Source organism: Mizuhopecten yessoensis, unplaced genomic scaffold (assembly GCF_002113885.1).
Source record: "Mizuhopecten yessoensis strain PY_sf001 unplaced genomic scaffold, ASM211388v2 scaffold10381, whole genome shotgun sequence".
Lineage (NCBI taxonomy): Eukaryota > Metazoa > Mollusca > Bivalvia > Pectinida > Pectinidae > Mizuhopecten > Mizuhopecten yessoensis.
In genome coordinates this window covers 29,138-47,317 of record NW_018408518.1, presented here as the reverse complement: position 1 = coordinate 47,317, position 18,180 = coordinate 29,138, and the positions used below count along the sequence as shown (strand labels likewise).

Below are 18,180 nucleotides of genomic sequence, written 5' to 3'. Positions count from 1 at the left end.
TTGCAAGCAAATGTTGAAAAGGTTTTTCTAATAAAACGTTTCTATGTGTATATAGTCTACACCAGTATCATACTTCTGAGCCCCCTCTAAAAATAAATATATTTTTTCATAATTGAAATGATTAAACCCTTTTGAGTTCATATTCGAATGTACAAATTGAGTGGTTCAATTGTACTATAAAACCTGCATTGACCTTCCAAATCTGTTTGAATACAAGTAACTGTCATTTTATATCGGAATATGAAATTGACTGATGTCAGTCTGGGATTGTCAACTGCCAATACAACCCCACAAAGTGAAATGTCTAGATCTGATAAAGATTTTCAAATTAAAAGAAAAATAACTGCATCTTCCTCTCATTCTGCTTTTTTCTAAAGTTATAAGGATGAAACAATGCAATATTTCAGCAAACAAATAAATAATTCAAAGTTGATAAAATATTCCAACAAACACATAATAAGAACATTTCGCTTTTGGATAGGGGGCTTGACTTATGATAATGTCCTGTTTTCAAATTGTTTAAATGCATAAAGAATCACTGCGTTTTCAAATGTGTGCTGAGGTGAATAGATGGAACGTTGACTACTGGCTGTGTGAAGTACAAAAGCTGAGGAATGTGTGAGACTGTGTGAGGTATAAGAGATATGTACAGATCAACTATTATGCAAGGGTTCATTTACACCAGAAGATTTTAGGAGAATTAAAAAAAAAATTGACAACAAAGAATTAATTAAAAGGAACGCACTTTGATGAAATGTAATTGTTTGTGTTGTTAATTCATTTTAAAGATCAATTAAGGACCATCCAGAAAGAAGTCATTACCTTAGATTAATTGGTATTAAGAGACATTTAATGAGTCCGTATACTAAACAGATGTTCCACTACATACGGTTCTCGTGTATATAGTAACTGGATACATCATCTTAACACAGACCACAGACATTAAACAGTCATTGACTTTATGTTACGAATTTACTATCTACTGATATGTAGATTTCACCCATGTTATAAGACATGAGTTGGTTTGACGTAAATACATATTTGTAAGAGAAATTTCGAACATTCCGTTCAAAATGGCGAGATTCGTCAACTTCGATTCATACACGATTTCAGACCCATTAGCTTACCTTTAAATGTAAAAGAAGTATGCCTAGATCCTTCGTAGCTTCCATAAGCGATGTATTATGGTTTTGTACATGTTTAACTGTCGGAAACATCATTATTCCGCGAAACTCCAGGAGAGAATTCCGCGATTGTTTACACTTTGGCGGACTTCAAAAGTGACGTCATTGCTCGATGCTGATTGGTTGATGCAACCCAGGCAGAAAGTATAAAAGCCGGCGGATTCAGTAGCAACCGACTCGTTCGACCACTCCAGCGATGGGTAGGCATTTCATAGTAGTGCAATAATTACCATAGCTGATGTTTTTGTGTATTTGAGGTAACTTTACTCAAGTTACGGTAGATGAAGATATTTGTTTACCTTCGCAACTGTAATGGGCGTGATGCATTATGGGATACTCCCAAAAGCAGACGATATGACCCAAGAAGGAAAACTAACTTCGCAGCTACATAACTAATCATAATCAAGAATGATTACATACTATGTATAGTGAAGCTGATTATAATTCACGATACAAGGGAAGCAACTCGACCTAAGAATAAGTTACTGATTCCGAAATTCCAGACTAGATTTCTCCCAAAATACCGTCAATAGTGTTTATATCATGATATAGCGGTAATGATTATCACATTATATTGTAAATAATACTATCCATTATTTAATATTAAATGAACTAAGTATTTGTATTCAAGTTTTTGTCAACTTCTTTCAACTTCCAAGATACTGGACAGGAGCGAACCTGAATTTATGTAACCTGCTCTGTTTCGCTGTTTCTCCCATAAAGTGTTTGTTCACCACAACACGTTGGCCAGAAATACGGCGACGGGGTGGAAAACGTTACATTTATTCATACGGAGTATACTTATAACAGGTAACTAACTCTAGAATCAAAACAACAGATATCAACAATTAAATGAGAACAAGTTCATTTCTCAGGTATGAATCGATGCCTTCAATTGTATAAATATGTATCTGCTGTAGGTGATTTAATAGATTTCAAAACATCTAATAGGGATACTTCATCATTTCTTATCACACAGGATGGATTTCTACAGTAGTCTACATGACGTACAAACACTATGACATGTTATTGTATACACATGATGGATTTCTATAGTAGTCTACTATTGTATACACATGATGGATTTCTACAGTGTCGGTAGTCTACATGACGTACAGGCACTATGACATGTTATTGTATACACAGGATGGATTTCTACAGTAATGATCAGAAAGACAAAGTCACAAGGTACAGGAAAATTAAAGGATAATTCTCCACTACATTAAGATGACGTTCATAGAAAACGACAACATAACCCCACACGCCTCCTGCTTAATACCTCGAGGTAAATCAAATCTCCTTGCGAAATAAGCTTTTTCAAGAAATGTCTTGGTCAACAAGATGCAAATATAAAAAAAGAGGAACCGAAAAAAGCTTTCACCAAGAAAACAAAACTGATGATGGATATCTGTAACCTATATAGAAAATGGGTCAAGGTTATAAATTGGAACGAACTAGCAAATCTGTATTCTCTCTTCAAACGGAACATGCCGTATAAATGGATACCAACAGTCCAACCAAATACAATGATACATGTAGGTATGAAAACCCTTTAGAGCTTAACAAAATTGTAAGAATTTACCAAACAAGAGCAGAATACTTGTATCTTGTTGAAAATGAAGAAGCAAAACAAATGAATTTCTATATTGTAATACAATGTATGCACCTTATTAAGGCAATGTATATCATGTATATGATGCAGAAAGAAAATAAACATTTCAAAAACTTCGTTGACATTCCGTGTTACAGTAGTCGTTAGAACAGCAGGAATGGCAGAGACTGGCCGGCTGGTCCTGCTCACGTGAAGCAGCGTCCCTCCCTAACAAGTATTGGGGTTGTGGACACGTCTGAGGAAAAATAAAAACAAATTATAGCATTTACATTAAAGGTTGTGCATACACTAGTAAAACATTTCAGATTATGATTAACAGCACATAATATAATTTCCAATTATGTCGCTACACTATGCATCGCGGTGCCACATACGGTGCAGGATATGCGTCAATGGCATGTATGCATGATTGTGCCTCCGTTTTTATTTCGATTGCTCGTTTCCTGTTTTATTTTTGTATCTATTGAAAAAAACAGTTACTTGATGGTACCGGACCGTAGCTAGACGATGATAGTTCTGTCAAGAGAAAATTTAATTATAAGATTCGCACCACCATTTTTGTTCGACTGTCATCATTTTCTTGATGCTTAGGCTTAAAAATAGCTGAATACTGTATAGAACTGAAAGAACACCATACAACGATTTTTCTTCGTCTCAGGTGGTCGAGAAGTACATATACAGTAATCATATAAATTGTAGGTAGATTTATATGTATAATTACATTATAGTCAAATTGCATATAGATGACTTAATCGGGTTATCTGTACTTACAAACGCGTTGCAAACTATCTAGAATTTGATATCACTCAGGTACCTTAGAAGAGCTCAATATTTTTCGGTACTAAAATATAACCAGGATAAATTTTATCGGTTAATAGTACATCATTAACGACAATCAATGGGTTCTGATCCTATTATAGCATTCACATAAAAGGTTGTGCGAACATCAGTAAAACATTTCAGATTATGATTAACAACATAAACGTAATAAAATGTCCCACTATGTCACAACATATGTCGCGGTGCCACATACGGTGCAGGATAAGCGTTATTGTCGTGCATGATTTTCCTCCGTTTTCATTTCGATTGCTCGCTTCCGTTTGTCTGTTTTTTTGTACCGATTGAAAAATAAAATAGTAAATTGAGTGGATCGAAACGTCGCTAGACTATAATAGTTTCTGTCAAGATGACATTTACATATAAGATTCGCATCACTATTTTACATTAATATATTACTGAAAACTAGTGGGTTCTGATTTTGTATTGGATCATTGCTTGTATAAATGTTATACCGTTCTCACCAATACAATATTAACATATAAACATTAGATGTGATCACACTCATGTACGGCAATATGTTTTCTTTGTGTAAACGCTGAAGTAAACATTTGATCTTACCGTTTTCAGGACACATCCACTTGTGAAGACAGAGCTACCATCAACCATTGATTTGTTGATGCTGCAAACCTGCAACACAAGACGTTGAAATGTGATTACAGAGACAACATTTGTTTCATAGGATTCTGGTCACCACTGAGAATTCAAGAGTGATTGTCAACCACTTTACAATGGCCATACTTATTACTAAAACTCGAATAAATATATGAATATTGCTGGTTGTAGAGCGAGAGACGTGATAGATGTTAGAGAGGAAGATCTGCTCATTCGATTTATTTTTAAAGGGTTTAGAGTCAAATAAAAATTGTTTGTTTTCCCCTTGTAATAGTGTAAGTAAAATTCACTTTTAAGAGTAAACAGCATACCTAAAGTTTTCTTCGTTATTCATCACTATGTTATGTTATTTTTGGCCATCATAGAGTGATCCTTGTTATACTTACTACAAATTACATTATTGACTGCTTAATTGGTATTAACTGTTCGAGAATGCAAGTTCGAGACATTTCTTTTAAGTGCTACTATCATTTTGAGGACAGGGGTAGAAAAAAACGAATAAAGAGAAAATATTGCTGGTTTGGTATGAGAATGATGATCGGTGTTACAGAAGGGACCTGATCATTCCATTAATTTTCAAAGGGTTCAGAGGCAAGAAATAGTGTTGGAACAGAGAAATATTTTTCCTGCGGGATATTTAATTTAAAAAACAACAACATTTATACAAAAAGCTAAACTTTTTGACACCAGTTGACCTCGTTATTTATCATTATGTGATGTAATTATTGGTCATCTAAGAGTGTTATAGTAGCTATACGGATTGTTTGGTTGTGCATCAACGTTCCTATGTCTAATTATTTGATAGATTTGCCTTTTACAAATCGTGATTTATCACACTTAATTAGAGAGATTTTCGAGACGGCAGTGTAGTACATGTATATGTTCCCACCTCTCTGGCTTAAGTCTATTTTGAGAGACTTTATTTTTTCTTTCGAAGGCTTAATCGGGTTTCCTGTTTAACGTTTAGCTAAAACATTTTTGCAGAATTAAGAAACGCATGAAAATAAATTTCTTTGTATAAATATAAAGTTGAATGTGGCAAAGATTCAAAATTCTTTGATGCGTTTCAAGTTGCTATTTAAATAATATATACATTTTTCGATTTTTACCTTCTTTGCTAGGTAGGACGTAGGTCTTTGCACATAACAACCCAAATCAAATATTTGAATCCTGATAAACGATTATTATCAAGCTGAATGCACAGATTGGTTATATTCTTTCCATATAAAATCATAGGGTACTAGTACCCTTCTAGTAAGCCATTTTGTCAATATAAGAGCTGAGTGTCCATTTGGCTTGTATGGCAAACACAACTCATTAACTGTTAAGGAAAGCGGAAATCCCCAACACTGCGCCGCACCAAATGTGTTCAGTACAACTAAAATACCACTAAGAATTCACTTAAAAGTATGTTACGCTGTAATAGTGTAGGTCATATAATGTTAAGTGAGACCCACCTCCCCAAAGTTTTATGGAAAAAAATGTATACATGTGTATTAGAAACTAGTTGCAAACGTTAAATTGTTATAGCAAGATGTCCCAGATAATATATAAATGATACATCACCTGGTCGGAGCTACAGGAGGTGAGCGTCCGACAATTGACTGAAGATGTCATATTGTCACACCGGAAACACAAAGGCCCGCGCATGTCACGTCCTGGAGGTCCTGTAATTAGATTTTACCGTTACTTTTTTTTCAAAACCAACGCATCTAATTGTATTCTTCCTCTGTTGCGTAACTGTTCTTTACAGCGCTAGACACTATATATTGTTACCTTATTGTACTCTAGAGAAACAAACCTTTCCAATTTTGACGATAATTGATTATATAGTGCAAATTCATGATCGTACATAGCAACATCCAACAGAAAATTACCACTCGGAATTCTATCCTGCCTCTAACTGTACTAATATTTTTGAAATCCAAATAGTCAACTTTCAATCAAAAAGTATTTTTGACATAATATTTTTGTGTGTTTTTGAAAATACATTTTTACTGTTTCATCATAAAGTTCGATTTATTATTATTTGAAATTGTAAATAAAGTGAAGCATGTTTGCTGTATTTGTTAATTTATCTAAACAGAGAAATTTTATCTTCCAAACAATGATTTCTTTCCAACGGTCATTAAGAGGATCTCTAAAGAATTTCCAGTTTTGAAAAAGGTTTTTAGCTAGACTTCTGAGAGCTAAAATGATCAATTCGTGACGAGTTTCATAAATATCATATAGAAATGTAACATTATGTTTATTACATTAACAGATTGATAAGTTTATTGCAAATATAGTTAAAGACAACTTTTTTTTTTCTGGCTGATTTTAAAATATATTCTTTACTAAAGATGTTTTCTTTTGTGACGTCACAATACAGTTGGGAGTCCACGCTATGAAGTTGTTTTAGTTGTGAAGTCACAGTTTAAACAATTTGAACTTACAATCAATTACAGTTCTATTATGATTATTAAACATATTCTCCTAATAGTGTGTATGTAATGGATGAAAGGATACCAATAACAGGGTTTAACGTGATAAACCGTTTCATTTAGGGTTTCATTAATTTAGTAAGAAAAGAAATACAACGAATTTAAATTTGACGTTTTTTTCTTCACGTTAGTTTTTCTAAATACCTGGATCTCCACACCCTTTGTTGTTACAGAAATCACCATTGCAACACTCGACGCACGTGACATGGCCGTAGGGAGTGCCGAAAGACCCATGCAGCGAACCGTCTACTGCACAACTCTGCCGAGACACATAATTGCTTAATAAACCTGCAAAACTAAGTAAATAATTACAGCTTAAAAATCATTTAGAGAGCCTAAAATAACCTTCAAACGACCAATAACAGCCATCTACAGTACTCAAACTGTCCATTACAACATTTAAACAACCAATAACAAATATCAACAGTACTCAAACTATCCATTACAACATTCAAACGGTTAAAATACAGTTATCAGCAAGTCAAAAACAAGATGTAAACAGTCTTTAACAGCATTTAAACATTATCAAACACCAATATTAAAACGGTCTTATCTAAAACAATATTAAAACAACAAACAAATACACAATAGTCAACCCATCTTAACTAATTCTAACAGGAAAAAACATTAATACATTTAAGTCATTAGAACAATACTTAAGCAAGCAGTCTAAATCAGGATTCGAACGGGTAAACACGTTGTCGAAGCAGTATCATACAACATTCGAATGAATTGTTATATGGAAGAGAATAAAAAAAAACCCATTGATTCATGAAGTACATAATGAACGATTTCAGAATTAAGAAAAGCATAAACTTTCATGATAAGCCTACTCAAAAGCAGGGTTTGGAACAATGGTAGAGCAGCTTACAATGATAGAAATGTCGATTAAACAGGATGGCTCAGTTACATCCAACAGAAACGTCCCTCTGATCAGGAATACAAAAACAAACATTGGAATCTTATATCACTATTTCTCCCAATCGTTAATAGTTTCTATTAAAAATATTCTACGAGGAAAACCTACCCTGTCGCTGATACAGCCAGATGTGTATTGGACATGGCCGTTCCGTGTTGATATTTTCCGGATATGGCAGATCTGTGAAACAATGCAATGAACTTAATCGTGTCTATTTCATACAGTTCTTCATGTATCGCTGATATCGTTTCATTTTATAGTTTTAGTTCCCAAGGTAATATGTAACATCATTAACGACTCAGAGAGTTCCTAAAATAGGTAGGTTGTAGCTCAAAAAGTACAAACTATTAATAGTTAAAAAATTGCAGAAAAGATCAGTTGTACTATAAATATCATGAAACTATACAATATTTTTTCAAAGCTACATTTACAAACAATAACTCTGAAAACGACCACTTATACGAGGTGTGGTTAGTTACATGGGTTGATGAAGAGGCTAATATTACCACAGATACACAGGGAAATGAAAACAAAATACAAAACCCTTAATGTTATCAAAACCTTTGCCAATGAAACTGCACATAGGTAAATTTCCAATTTCCCTCGTATGGTATACATTTACATTGGGCTTATTTTTAATATAAAATAGAATTATTATATCTGTTTTTTTTGGACTTCCTAAACTTGCAAGACTAAAACTGATTTTCATTCTCTCCCCGTAGTATCTGACAGATGAACTTGATACTTGTGATAAAATTAATGAGGTGTTGTACCCAGAGCTTGTAACCGTGTTGTTGGTATATGTTTTGACACAGTTACTGTAAGTCGAAACATTTGTAACATTATAATTTTTTTTTTTAATTTTTTCCTTTTTTTACTCTATCTATTTATGTTTATGTTAAACGGAACACTCTAGACATGGATTTTCTTTAAAATGCAAATAAAAACTTACGCCGAATTTCATATGTCGATCATTGTATGAGGCTTAAAACCATCATAAAAATAGTACTGACAAAATATTTGTACAAAAAGTAATGCGTGAAAAAAACACACACAAACCCGGCTGAAAATAGATCAAGTTTAAAATCCTGAATGTCACATACCTGTAAATTAATGTTTGTTAAATATGTATTGTTTGTCGAGTAATTGATGTTTGTCAAACAGCTCCGCTTTTGCTTAAATGACAAAAGCAAAAATATTTTACGTAGGCTATTGAGGTACACATCTACCAGATTACTCGTTATATTACACTGTAAGGATTGTGATGTAGAGTAAGTATATACCTCTCCTTCCTCACAGTGGATGTAGTTGTCACAAAACCACGGACGTGAAATGTTCGTACATGCTAAACATTTCTGTCCCGTCGAGAACACTGCAATAAATAGCAATGATATTAAATCTGAAAATAAATTACATTCTTTTTCTACCTTCATATAGGAATCAATAAGGGGATTTGTGGCTGCATTGACTGTTAAGATTTCGTTAGGTAGAATTTCTAGGAGTTTAACAAAGGGCCGGTTTCCAAAACGGCCCCTTCTCTGATTCAAATTTCCTGTTGGTGGTGCATTGCTCATGCCGTTATGGTCACAAATCTATCAAGTATAAAGATTTAGGTCACTTGGTTTGTTTTTTATGGCTCCTCAAAGTTGTACCTTTCAGAAGCTGTTTAAGTGTTGATAAAATGTGCATGTTATGTAAAATATTAATGAAAATCTAATCAAATGATGGTCACCGTAAAGAATACACTCATGGCATAATTGTGACAAAAAATCATGTTTCCATCGCGCCATTTGGCTGTTTTATGGAAGAAACAATCTCAAAAATGCCATTTTCGATGATAACGTTTTAGACACAAAAACTGTGTTTTTTTTAGAGAATACATCCTTTTATGGGCGTTGGATGCAGACCAATTTGTATCCTATTAAACTGTACGTAATATGCTATTGATGAGAGGAAAAATCATCAAAATGTAAGTGGTGGAACATTTTCAAATGTTGGGTTGAATTAGCCTATGGTTGAATTGCCGATTTTCGACTTTCTTTAGATAATTAACAAAAAAACGAGAGTATTTGCTCGGTATGTTGAGAATATGTACACAGATATGAAAAAAAGTGAGAGAAACACTTTTTCATAAAAAAAATCCAAGATGGCTACTTCACAAGTCCCCGTGGTTGAAGACATTGGCTGACAAATAGACAGAACAACAAACAAAACGTGTTCCTTATGATTTTGGTTGGTTTTCGCATTTACGGGAGTGTTCATAGCTACGGGCGATTGTATAATACCTATATTTATAAGTTTGGTTAGTCACATGGTAACGGGGATCTTTCATATCGAGCCCCAAACATACTTTCGACATATGCACTCCGTTGCCGCATGGAAAACTATTTCAAGTTTTGTCGGAATTTCTTTACCTGTGGTTGTAATGGTCGAGGGTTTTCCAGCGTCCTGTAATACCCAAGGTAGTACAAGATACTGGAGATGTGCGCACACATTCCCATCGTTCTCTCTCCAACTGGGCACTGGCAGTAGTAGTCCTTTATTGGGGCCTCAACATCGGGTGAAACGGTGAACCGTATCCAAACGTTATATTTCGTTTGGCTTTTGTGTCGAGAATGTATTTGACATCGGAGAAGGTCTGGGGAGTGCTGGTAAAGCCACACCTCATAGTCTCCGTCATCACTTAAATGTTCGGCGATGTAACCAGGAGCCAGAGATATCTGATACGTTCCACACGTAATGGTTCTCAAGTAATCAAGATCGAGACGGGGAAACAGTACGGAAGATGCATCCATCTTGACAAACTCGGACCTTGCCCGTCTAGATAGATCCGGATCTGTCTTGACTCTCTGAGCTAAACCATTCGGTGTTGTCAAACGGTCCTTCATACGTTCAGCCATTAGCCTATCTTTGGCATCTCTCTCTGGAGATCTCTGGTAGATCGGTCCTCTAATACCATTCAGACAGGCTGTGACGGTTCGAAGCAAAGCCTCGATGACATTGATAAAGCTGTTAGACACCAATTGCGTTCGGAAGAACGTCCAGTGTTTCAGACGACCATGATAGGATTCCACAATCCACCTCGATTTGGTGATAGTTCTGTCAAGATTTGCTTGGACGTCAGAATGTTGACTTTGACCGGGTTTCAGGTATGACGGCATGCTAGCATTGAGGCCAGAGGCTTCGAGAACTGGTAGGACATCTCTAAAACCTCGGTCAACGACAACGTTGTCGTCTGGTTGTAGCCAAGTAACTAGCTTGTCCATGACTTTTTTTGTAATTGTAGCATCATTTTCGCTGCCAGTGAATGGTCCTACTGTGTCCAGAATGTAGCCATCTGGTAAGGCGATGCTCATGAATTTGAGATAGTTTCTCTTCTTCTGGCCACAGTAGGACATTCTCTGGAGCTTGTGGTCGGAGCTTTTCTGGATATAAATATAGGTGCCATCTAATATGGCAGTGGCTTTATCTCCAAAAAATGCTTCTGAAAAGACAGTATTGTGCCCGAGCAACTGTTCTCTTGTCAAGTGATCCGGACCTAGAAATTGTGGGACTATCGATGTGTCTAATGCCTGTACTATGGAGTGGAAAGTTTTGGACACACTTGACTTGGAAATTCCAAAAAGAGAAGAACACTGACTCCAGGAAATGTCGGTTTTCAGTTTTACCCAGAACAGTAATAGAGCATCGTGTGTAGTCTTGGTATATATACCAGATGAAAGATATGGGGAACAGTGCGAGTGGATTTCGAGGAACTGATCTTTGGACCAACCTGTCCAGGCCATGCATGCCGAGTCATCAAGAGAAGAAAAGCTTATTGTAAACGCAGACTGGTTCTGTGAAAGGACGTGCGACACCTCTAGGAGGTCATTAATGATTTCGGACGATTTTGATGGTAACTGAGATTCCAAGGAACCTCTACCATCAAGGACAACCTCTGTAGACGGATCTAAGTCGTTACCAATAAGGTGAATGGAGCAGACGCGGGATGAGGTGGGACACCACAGTTTGTGTGAATAGATCAGGTGATGTCTTGCACGTTTTGGTAAGACTGATGATTTTGTTCCATTTCTTGCAAAGGTAACAAGACAGAGACAGCATTTTTTGTGTGAAGATGATCCATTCAAAAGATCATGAAGGGTCAGCAACGGCAGGATATGGGACGGGGAGTCGTCTTCTTCCTCTATTTCCTGGTTCTGCTCGGGTTCAGGTTCAGGCTGATTTTTGTTCCGAAGATACTTCATGTAGCACTTCTGGCAAATAAGTGCTTGTTCCTTTGCTGACATCAATCCTTGTTGCACCAGCGTATCTAGGAGCCATTTATATTGTGGACTATTTACATTGCGTGCACTTCTGTTCTTATTGCCACTACGTTTCTTGAAGTATACTTGACACCCTTCTCCAACACATTTACCCTCCATCTTGAAACAATAACGATTGGTTTATGAAGCGTCGATAAAGTAACAAAATAGCAAGCCACCGATGATTGCTGTAAACAGCTAATACTTAGTAGTTTGGTACAATTATGCGAAAATGTGTGATAAATAACGAACAACTAATTACACAAAATAACAAGACAATATAATAAATCACATTCAATACCTCCAAGAAGCGCAGAATTGATTGATTACTTAGAACAAAATAAAGTATTTCATATGGATAATCTATCTATTCGATGTGGCGTGGTCGGCAGGCACAAAGAAAGTGAGACAAGTCAGGGTCCCAACCCTGACAGAGCCACAACGCTTTGGAGATGGGACAATAAAACAAGGAAAGTGAGACAAGAATAGCTAGCGTCGAGTCAATGATTCCGTAAACGTATAGACAAAGACAAGAAGATACGGATAAATGTACAAGGCCACACGATCAGAAAATTCAGAAGAGGACAACTTGAGATAGAACAGTATTCATGTATCAGGGTGTCCTCAGTGTAAATCTTTATATCGATACTGTTTATTTAGTCGTTACACATCATAAAACTGTCATGAAAATATCCGCTCTGATATTCAATATAAAAGTTTGTATATAATAAGCTATATAATAGGGTTTCAGACAAGGTTGTTACTCATTTCCCCTTTTCTTTCAATTTACAACCACATTCAGGCGGCGATATGAGAACGTTCCACCACATGGAATTAGCTGATTTTTGGTACACATATGAAACAAGTAAAGCTCTATCCGATTTTCTGATGGAAATTTGCATCCAAAACTATATAACGGGAGAAAATTGCAATTTTATGGCATTTTTCTTCATAATTGTGTCTATGCAAGTGCATTTTCATCCGAGAAATATTTTTTTGATGTTTTATGAAAAAACACGATGTTTTGGAAATATTTATCAAAAGAAATTTATACTATGTTGCGAATTACAATTTAGAGATAACCTTCTTTTATTTACGAACTTATGTCTTTGATGCTGAAATTGACAACTTTATAAAAATACATTTTCACTGAAATTATGAAATCTGGGTGTCGGAAAGGTGTAAAATTATTCTTCGGAACAAAAAAAAAAAACAGTAGTTGAGCTAGATAAGAAATTATACGGGGGCAGGCTCCTATGGAGAATTAACATTACTGGAAACAGGCCCTTAGACTGCTTTAATGTCGATGGTTACATCTGGATCAATAAAAAAATATTTTTATGCTAGAAAAGACACGTTTGAGAGCATATTCACAATATTCATTATGGTAGCAATAATGGTAGCATCTTACCTGAAACAATCACGCTCAGTAAAATTATCAGCACGCACTTTGATTCTGAAAAATTGAAATAAATAGGAAACGAAAATTATGAAAATCAAAAAACAATCAAGGTTTATCTTTTGTGAAGGAGAGGATTGCTTACGGTGAGAAAACATGTTTGTCTTAAGTTATGGAACTATCTTAAAACACGAGGGAGAGCAATTATCTCCACGAACTAGCAAACCGTATGATTCTCACGAGACTTTTCCAAATAGATCAGACGAACAGGCATGGTTCATAAAACAATGCTGACCAGTAAGGACCTCATTGTTCGTACATGGCGTGTTCTACAGATTTCGACGTTGAAATAAGTTAATGTGTCTGAATATGTTTATTTTAGCATTGAACAGCTTTCAGTTGGCATTTATAGGCAATATGAATCCAACTGGACAAAGCAAATTCAGTGAAGCACGATAGCGCTTCATGTTGGATTTGCCCCTTTATTCAGTTTAATTTCATATTGCCTATGAATGTCAACTGAAAACAGTTCAGTTTTTATATTTACCATTTTTTTTTATTCTGTTCACCCTTTCGAAAACTCAATTACACTTATTGTTATTGAGCAGTTAGTTCAAATAATGTATGTATCGTGTATGCTTGTATGTATTCAATAAATAGAACAGCCTTTGCTAAGGGTCAGTGGTATCCAACGTAACAATTACGACGTCATGATACTGATGGACAATATGTCCATGGCATTTATAGCCGATATGAATGCCAGATGAATTTGGTAAAGTCATATAGTGGCAATGCCAAGCGATTGTAAATACATGCATATTGTTTGGGAAGAAAAGTGGAAATCGACAATGAATAACCATATCTGCTAGCAGGATTGTTATGATTGAACGAGTGGTAATGTAATGGGATTTTACTATAATACTCACGTAAAACCGCCGCATGCATTGCTTACTTTGTTCACACCGGATTTAATATTATGATTATGGAAGTCTGTGCATGTTCTACAGTTGACCAATTGAAGTCCTAAACTTACAATGTCTTATCTTTGACCTCGTCGCTAAAGCATGCTCAACTCGTCAAGATATAATCTCCATGGCCCACAGTGCTAAAAACAGTGCTAGGAGTTTCCTAACATGGACATTTTTTATTATATTCATTATTTGTATGCTCTGATGTGTTTTTCACAATTTTATATCAAAAATGATCGATTCAAGAAATTCTAAGCAATTGTCTATACCAGGACTTGAACAAACAACACACATATTACTTTACCATTACTTGACTTGGTAGAGACTAGTGTAATGATCAGCGTCTGTAAGATGACATCGATGAATTAATCATATAACAGTTTCTTCCCTCCATCTGTCTTCGCCTACATGTTCTTTTCTCGCCAAAGCATCCACTTTACCCAGCCACTTTGCTGTTGAACTGTAAAAACCAGTTCTCCTTTCTCCCTTGTAATCCGAAACCCACTTCTTATTGGCGATGCAAAGGTGATTTGTCCATATGTGATCTCTTTTCTTTGCTGCAACCTCCAATGATTGCCATATCTTGCTCACAAATACATTATCTCGTTTATATATTTCTGTTCTCACATCAATGTTAAAGAAAAAAAAAACGGAAGTAAAAACTCGGCCATACTTGCGAGTGACTAACTGTTACATTTGTAGACAGTTTTTTCACGTTTTACACACTGTTCTGGTCTTGTTTCCGACTGGTGTTGATAGTTTATAGCGGAGAACACAAGTGGAATTTACAGGTGATACGCTACATTGTTATTAAGGCAATCTTCATTTATTTTACAGGAATTACACCTATATGGTTATGAACTGATAGTAATCACTTTTACCTGCCCGGATGGACACCTGTTAAGGATCTGAAGTGGGAGGACACTAGAGTTCCCGGAGAAAAACCCATGTAATCGAGTAGATGGGCCGCACCTTTAGACGTTTAATTGGAGGACGGAGCCCAGGTTTTTGTTATATTCAAAGGCCAGTACGCTATCAACTTCAACACCCGACCATTTACCATCATTGTAATTTGTGTTCATATCGTACTGTGTGTCTATATATGTCCTGTTTGCACTGTACATTGTTTTCATTGTATTGCAAACTGATGAGATGTTCAGCTCAAAGTAATAAAGTTCGTGACTGAACTTTGTTGTAATCACTGCATAGTGCATGTTTTGTTCAATACAATCTCGACATGTGTAAGTTTCAGAAGTATGAGATAGATAAAACACACACACACATAATCAAGTTAAGCAATGCTAAGTCATGAACGATTACGCCTGCTTATAATAGATTAAGTCTATTATACATTGTGTGCATATTTAATTTACAAACTTCATATATCTTTAATGATTGCTGTATATTTTATCTTTTAATTAATTATGATGTGATGCCAATTCGATAAAAAAAACAGCCTAAAATACACAAATTGGAAACATATTGTTGAAAATATTGCCCACATGTGTTCTTGACGACGTCACGAGATTTGGTCACGGTCTAGTCTGAATTGATGAAGTAGAAATGCAATAAATTGAACTTCTGTCGAGTGTAAAACAATACAGTCACCAAATACAAGCAACAAAACAAAAGATAAACAAAACTTTTATTAATAATAGATGTTGCATGTCAAATGCCTTCAAGTTAAATGACGAATAAAATCCTATTACAAACATATAAAACACATTAATATTACTTAGAGGATATTGCATCAAAAATATCACGACATTAGTATTATTTGTAAAAAGAGACGTCGCCATCTCTTTGAATAATCTGCAAAACACAAAATAATTATACATTGTATAATAGATTGATTTTAAAAGTGACATTAGAAAGCTATTGTAAGCAAAAAATAAAAGTGTTATGGCTTTGGAAGATTTTCATAAAAATCACAAAAAATCGACATACATATCATTCATGAATTGTGTTTATAAAGTAAGACGGGGCAATTCTTTGTTCAAAACAATGATTTTTAAGTGATTTATTTTGAATGGAAATAATGACGTTACATACTTGACACTCGGTCGATTACATCAGATACGTTTGATTAATAGTCAGATTAAACATATACGTTTCTCATTCATTAGTTAGTGAAACAACATGATAAGTTATAGGTCAATAATCTATTGTTCGAATTATGATTTTGTTGACACTTAGGTATCCTTCTTCTTTTTATTGTTAAAGCTTGTAAATGGGTATTTTTCTTATAAAATTGCGTTTTACATTCAATTATTTGTATAAAAAAAACGATTAAAAGGGAGAATATGATAGTATTCATTAACAATGCGATATACCACTAGTCTTACACATCTTCCGTCTTATGGTTTAACTGAACTTTGAGATTCCCCATCGATTTAATATTGCTAGATGGGTTCCCAAGGTCAGAGAGATTCCCTATTTAGTTACTCATGCTTTTAATGTTCCCCAGTTTTGAGATTTATATATTCATCTTATTAACATTGATTTAAATGTTTCGTAAAGTTGAGATATTCGGTTGGTTAAATATTGTTTAGGTTGTCCACTAAGGAGACAAGAATTCAATCTTTCAATATTTTACTTGTGAAGGTAGAGGGAACAATCAGAAAGTACTAAAAATAGAGTTATAATGCATACAAATAGTTATAAAGCATACAAATAGTTATAAAGCATACAAATAGTTATAATGCATAAATTATAATGCATACAAATAGTTATAATGCATACAAATAGTTATAATGCATACACATAGTTATAACACAGTAGTACAAAACATACAAATAAATGTGTTAAGTCCACAAAATATCTGCTGATTAAATATACTTTTCATTAGTATTTCAAATAGTTCTTAATTACAAAACAATATTTTTATACAATATTTTGGATCATTAAACAAAATGATCAATCTACGAAGGACATTTGGGATAAAACGGAGTTCCTCTTCACACAAATAATATTTCCTTTTATTTTAGTTGATCTGGTATGTATATTAGGTCTATTATATGGAAATCTATGTAATATATATTTGGTGAAGTATTAACTGTTTTTACACCCTTGTCTTATAATAGCTGTAACCATTTAATATTTTGTTATCAACACTACTCACCTTTTAATTTCTAAATATATCTAACCATTCATTTATATAACTTTCTCTTAATACCCATAACTCACCACTCCATGTTTTCTACAAAACTGTTTAACATGCTGGTGAAAAAGAATGTTCAGTCTTTCTTTTTCTTTATCCATTGCTCAAATATATAGTGTTTAAATTCTTAAAAAGTTTCATTTGTATCTGCTCCAAATAAGCATACTATTTCATGTTTTCCCCTGAAAGCAAGTAAATTTGAACAAACATAGTAGTGTTGTCTCCCTTCGTATGTTACCCTTATCACAGACTCTCTCAAATAAATCCTAAAATCAAATTGAGTAAGTATCGAAACCTGCCAAGCCTGTTTACAGAGACTGATTAAAAGATAAAAACTACCACTTTTAATAGATGTGTGTTATTTATGGGCTATAAAATTCATAACCTGATGAAATTTAAAAGGTGGTAATGCAAATTTTCACAAATCGAATTTAAAAAACTATTTGGAAATATATATGTATTTTTGTCTTCAAGTGATCAGTTCAATCCAAATACATTCTGTGTCTGATTTGATTTATAACTTATGAAACATTACTTGGTGAATTATGATTTTAACTACTCGTAAATCTAATACATGTGTACGTATTCTGTCTTTGCATATTGCAGAGTTATCTTCTCTTGGGAGCAGGTATTGATTGTTACGTCACTTGTTTGTGAGAGTAACGTCATTAATGTTTGAGAAAACGACGTAATTTCCTCACA

At 34.6% G+C, this 18,180-nt stretch overlaps 1 protein-coding gene across 1 annotated transcript; it reads right to left on the bottom strand.

Moving 5' to 3' along the window:
* Positions 1 to 2,615: 2,615 nt before the first annotated feature.
* Positions 2,616 to 14,365, bottom strand: LOC110460393. The gene is made up of 8 exons (XM_021513268.1): positions 14,277 to 14,365; positions 13,363 to 13,407; positions 8,934 to 9,022; positions 7,759 to 7,830; positions 6,876 to 6,990; positions 5,815 to 5,915; positions 4,195 to 4,263; positions 2,616 to 3,031 (listed from the first exon to the last, which is right to left on the bottom strand). Exons 1-8 carry the CDS (start codon positions 14,293 to 14,295, stop codon positions 2,903 to 2,905), a joined length of 639 nt encoding a protein of 212 aa, XP_021368943.1. The 5' UTR covers positions 14,296 to 14,365; the 3' UTR covers positions 2,616 to 2,902.
* Between the last annotated feature and the right edge of the window lie 3,815 nt (positions 14,366 to 18,180).

Coding starts and splice junctions, on each gene's coding strand:
- LOC110460393 (XM_021513268.1), bottom strand. Junction 6,991..7,758: donor CTGGCTGTATCAGCGACAGG/GTAGGTTTTCCT, acceptor GTGTCTCGGCAG/AGTTGTGCAGTAGACGGTTC. Junction 4,264..5,814: donor CCTCCTGTAGCTCCGACCAG/GTGATGTATCAT, acceptor CTTGTGTTGCAG/GTTTGCAGCATCAACAAATC.